The following is a 5,332-nucleotide window of genomic DNA, read 5'->3' as shown; positions in this document are numbered from 1 at the left end:
GTACTAATTTTTTGCTTTATCTGAATGCTGTCTGGTCCTTTGCAAGGATTTGTGTTTAGACAAACTTTGGATTTTATGTCACTTTCATCTTTATGGCATAGCATTCGTCTACCTAGAGGTATGCTTTAGCTAAATGCCTACAGCATTTTGTTCTCACATATCGAAAATTTGGTTCTTAGTTAATTTTAAGTGGAACAATTGATCTTTCGCCAAGCAGAACTGATGTTTTCCAGTGCTCTGTTTTCTTGTCGGCAGGGATGACTTGGTGATGGTGTTAAACAATGGAGTGTTTGGCCTAGTAGTCTACCATAACACCTTTACTGACAAGTACTGGATGCCATGAGTATGCTGCCAGGCAGGGCAACAGGCAATTTTCATGAACAACTCTCAACCTGACAAGAGGCTTGATGGAGCTTGAGCTTGTTCAATTAGGAAACAAGCTAATCTTGAACTTCTTTTTGAGCTCAATTCATATATGAGCTTGAACCCAAGTCCTTGCAAATTTGAAGTTGTTCAGGCTTGGCTTGATTTCATTCATATCACAAATGGGACGATTGAACATATTCTCAAGCTCAGTTTGAGGTTAAATGCCCGTTTGCCATAGCAAGCATTGTGAAGCTTGGCATGATGGGCACATCATTAAAGTGCCTCATCATTAAGTATAGAAATCCACCACCATGTCACAACTGCCTTTCCACCTGTATCTGCTTGCGAGACATGCTTCATCCCTGCCTTCGACAAAAGTGCATTGCATGCTTGCTCTAGCAGCTCAAGGGAGTGGATTGTGATAGGATACAAGTGGATCAACATTTTTTCTTATTTTGCACTTAAAAAAATTAGACAACATAAAGGCACAAAGAATTCCTTATTTATCTTATTTCTATTTAATAAAATTGAGTATTGCATGGAACGCTCTTGGGAAGCTCCCATCCTATAATGCGAGCCATACCAATACTTTAAGGTGCTGCAGACACCAACAAACTGTTCAGCAAATTCTGAAGTCACACCATGTACCAGTCCAAGTAGCAGTCTTAGAATTCTAACCACCATTGTCAAACTATGTGCAGATTGGCAGCCAAGTACTAGTCTCAGTTGTGTTAAATGTTCCAAGTACTTGCAAGCCCATAGGATTTTAAGATGTTCATCCAGCAAAACCATGCTCCACAACCTCAGAAAGCATTTATAGGATGCCTCTTAAAGAGCAGATTAGCAGTAGACTTAAACAAAGTAGCCGCAGTAGTCAATCAGGTTAGAATATGTGGAGGATCATCGCAGCAGGATCATTATTGGCTTTCTTTGATCAGTATTTGATTCCTGAGTTTAAAATAAGACAACAGAGGAAGTCACGAGGATGTTTGGCTTAGAAAAATTACATTTCCATACCAAATCAACCGAAAAGAATGCACCAGTCACATTCTATCCAGGTATATCATACTGCTAACAAAATCTCAACTGCACTATGCTTAATGAGCATATGATTGATCTTCAGTAGCATAACCCAACCGTTTATGAAATGTAGATTCCTGACTGCAGGACTCAGATCCAAGTACTATGATTAGTTTCTTCTTAACACATGGAAGATCCAAAATCCTTAACAGAGAACTGGACATATCATGTGCTGATCTGGCCTTTGTCTTCCTTTTCTGTCTTGGTGTTTGTGTTTTTCTGCTCCGTCTTCTTCTGAGCTCGTATAAGTGCACGCCTTGCACGGGGTCGCATCTCACGTACCTTCCGAGGGGGCATCACATATGGCTCCAGAGGACGATCCCCAAAGGGATGCTCACTACCTGGAAATATCCTTAGTTTGCGATCTCGGTCCTGCACAAAACACATTATATATCAAAAAGTGTTGTCGGTGTAATACCATGAACAATGAGAAAATCATTCAAATACACAGGAAACTGAATCTGAAAGATCTCTCCTCATTTTTATGGCATCACAGTGGTTGGTTGAGATTTTGCTTGGCAGTCATTTAAGGAGAACACCTTTGGTAGCAACTTGCTACACGGAGGTAAAAAAGGTTTACATATCTTTATATAAGGTTTGATGAGTTAAACTCAGGTCAGGATGCACGGCTGTGAAAAATTTCCCTCCTTTCTTCTTGTGCATGGCAAATGCTACGTATGTACATGCATACATTTCAGATGACAATTTGCGGATGCTGGTAGAATTATCTCCATGGTGACCATGTTGAGACCTTATGGAAACCCTTGGTCAAAGTCTGGTTGGAGAGGACTCCCTTGTTGTCCTTAACTGATACTACTGCGCATCAAAAATTTTAGTTACTAATTTGTTGAATTAGAGATTTTGAGGGAAGTAACCAATTTTTTGTGTGCAAAGTATGACGTGTCCTACATTTAGTTTTGACATTGAAAGCAGGTTCAGTATTAGGAAGAGACATTATTCATGATTGCACCCCGTGAATGATCTAAAATGCAGTTAGATGATGGGTAATCAACAGGGTTAATTGTTGTTGATGATTTACCTATGGATAGGTTCATTGTAAACCCAATTAGCCTAAGAAGCTTGTGTTGAATAGTAAAATTTTTGAGGGTTTTTTAATGGTTGATATTTATTATATTTCAGGTCCAACTTGTAAACAACCAGTATTGCATCATGAAAATACTATCACCAGCCTATGACCTACAACAATAATAACAAAAATAAAAAAATAAAAAATAAACAAAAATGATACTACGTCATCATGTATCTTAATAAAGCAAGCTACAAATAAGCAACTTTGTGAATTTGATACTTTGATATCGGAAGCTTGGTCTTTTACGCTGACAATCCAGGTTGTTTTCCATAAAAGAAAACAAGATATTTGAAAAAGCAAAAACTGATTTTTCCAACAAAGTTAAAAGTTGACACTAAAGCTGAGCAGGATTTAGTTTGTTTTAGTAAATTCAGGTCAAAAATCGTGCCTAGCATGAAAACCTCTGATTGTAGGTTGGGTAAATTTAAAGTATGAAACTGACACATCAATATGGTGGCCTGAGTAACTATTTTGTAAGATACAGATGAAGATAAAAAAACAAGATTGGATTTTTCAACACCATAACACTTAAATGACTGGCAAAAGAAAGAACTGAAGAGAAAGATCACTTACATCACGCAATTTATTTCGAGGAAGCATGCGTAAGACAGCTTTGCGAATTACTTCAGTTGGATCCTTTGCCATCTGGTCCTTCAAACTTCTTTCCTTCAAGTGGCCAACATACCTGCAAAAGTAATATATAAAATAACATAATGAATCAGATAAACTAAGAAACATGCCAATTTAAATTTCATTGATCAACGAAGATTGTCTATTGAACTTGCCCAGTATGCCAGTGATAAAATTTATCAGTCATTTTTCTCCCTGTGACGCAGACATCATTTGCATTAAGCACAACACACATATCTCCATCATCACGGTTTGGTGCATATGTTGGTTTATCCTTTCCTTGGACCACAGTTGCTATTTGTGATGCAAGTCTCCCAAGTACCTGAGAAGGTGCATTCTAGATTAGTAAGTGACGCATTCATCATATCTATCTTAAAAAGTATTCTATTAAGAATACCATAAATGATAAGCATGTTCATTGCAACAGGACAAATACTTGCCTGGCCTTTCGCATCAAATACCCGCCAACGCAGGCCCTCTAAATTGATTCTTCTCAGGCCAGCAAGTGCTTTCTGTATAATATTAGCAAAAGACTAGTCAAAATGTTTCATTTTCAGAACAAAAATGGTGTTTCAGACAAGAACAAACTATGATTTTAGCTACCCATATCTACCATGAAATGACAAATGACCTTTGAGCATGTGCATGATATGTTTAGAAGGCATTAGTGTTTTAATCATTCATTGTTATCCTTTTCTTATGTTAATCCAATGCCTCAAATGCTGATGAAGTGTACAGCGATCAAGTGTTCTTGCTCCAACCAATCACCAGATGTACATGGTTAAGTGATTCACATCAGCAGTCTGTATTGTAAACATTAGACAGTCTAAGATGCGAAAACTTAATCAAGAAGAATTAAGCCTTATTTCAGTGTGTTAAACAAGAAGATATGCACCCATTAAAACTCAGATGTGATCTGTAGAAAAACTTACCAAAGGCAAACAAACAAACATGAACTAAAGCAAATTAATTTGAATACAACAAGTATAAAATTCTCGCAGATATCTTTCAAACATGGTGAGAGCTACCTCTATATTTTAGGTATATCCTAAAGATTGCTCCAATACCTTGATACATTCTTAACTACAAAACCCAAATATAGGAAAAAATTAAACTACTGGTTCTTACAGTCAAAATGGGTCAAAATTTTTGTTGCAACCCCTTCATTTCCATGAATTTGATGGCTTTATCAGTTGATTTTGCAAAAAAACTAATTTTCTAAAACAAAACATCAAAGTAAGCAGATTGGGCAAAACAAAATCTGAAACCTAGCAGGTTCCATCTGTTTAAAAATCATATCATAGAATGACAGAATGGAAAGGCAAATAATAAGAATAGAAACTAGAAAGAGAAAAAAATCCGTTTACCTTCAAATTTCCTTTAAAGGGTTGAGCTGCAGCAGCGGCCATCTCTCAACTTTCTTTTCAAATTTCTTTTCTTTCACACTGTTTCTTCTTCACCACAAAGACGAGAGGAACGGGGCAGGCGAGGCGGGGCGGTGACACCACCGATGGCTCGACCGGACGTAGAAGAAACTATTGACACCCACGACGAGGGCTAAGATTAGTGCGGCAAGAACCAAGCAGATCTCGAATCCTAATCCTCCTAACCCCCCCGAATCAAAAATATCAACAGACGGCGAGAAAGACCGATCGACTGAAATGATTGGACAAAACGCTGGCAAAAATCGGACCGTCGGAACCCTGGAAAAAAAGCGAAGATCGAATTTTTGGAGAGCGAAAACGCTCACAGATGGAAGCTTAAGTAGGAGAATCAAGGGATTCTACCTGCAGCAGCGCTCGCTGAAGTAACCCCTCCTCTCGATCAATCCATCAAAGGCGATGCTGAAGGGTTTTGAGACGGGTTTATTGCTTATTGCCTGTTCCCTATGGGCGGCGGCGCTCCGGCCTCCGAGTCCTTACCACAAAATTAAAAAAAAAAAAACAAGCGAGAATGGGTAGTAGTACCTGAACCCGTTTAAACTATTACTATCCAAACCCGTCACAAATACGATTACAAAATCATCCAAAAAAAAAAGTTTTTCAAATCCGCCCCATTAACCTTCATTCAGGTCAAATTATTTAGATACCTAAATCCGTATCTAACCTTTTCGAGCATGACTCGTATCTAACCTTTCAAAAAAAATTAGACCACCTCCTGAAGTCC

General features: G+C 38.1%; 1 protein-coding gene across 2 annotated transcripts; it reads right to left on the bottom strand.

The window, feature by feature from the left end:
• Nucleotides 1–1,263: 1,263 nt before the first annotated feature.
• Nucleotides 1,264–5,110, bottom strand: LOC105051383 (uncharacterized). 2 transcript variants are annotated; one of them, XM_010931800.4, is made up of 6 exons: nt 4,954–5,110; nt 4,534–4,869; nt 3,607–3,678; nt 3,322–3,488; nt 3,110–3,221; nt 1,264–1,818 (listed from the first exon to the last, which is right to left on the bottom strand). In XM_010931800.4, exons 2-6 carry the CDS (start codon nt 4,573–4,575, stop codon nt 1,612–1,614), a joined length of 600 nt encoding a protein of 199 aa, XP_010930102.1. In that variant the 5' UTR covers nt 4,576–4,869; nt 4,954–5,110; the 3' UTR covers nt 1,264–1,611. The 2 variants fall into 2 exon arrangements, with proteins under 2 accessions (XP_010930102.1, XP_010930103.1); XM_010931801.4 differs by having other exon boundaries at nt 4,534–4,701; nt 4,954–5,102.
• Nucleotides 5,111–5,332: the final 222 nt, after the last annotated feature.

Source organism: Elaeis guineensis, chromosome 9 (genome assembly GCF_000442705.2).
Source record: "Elaeis guineensis isolate ETL-2024a chromosome 9, EG11, whole genome shotgun sequence".
NCBI lineage: Eukaryota > Viridiplantae > Streptophyta > Magnoliopsida > Arecales > Arecaceae > Elaeis > Elaeis guineensis.
Note: the sequence above shows the minus strand (reverse complement) of the source record. Positions and strands in the feature narration are given on the sequence as shown.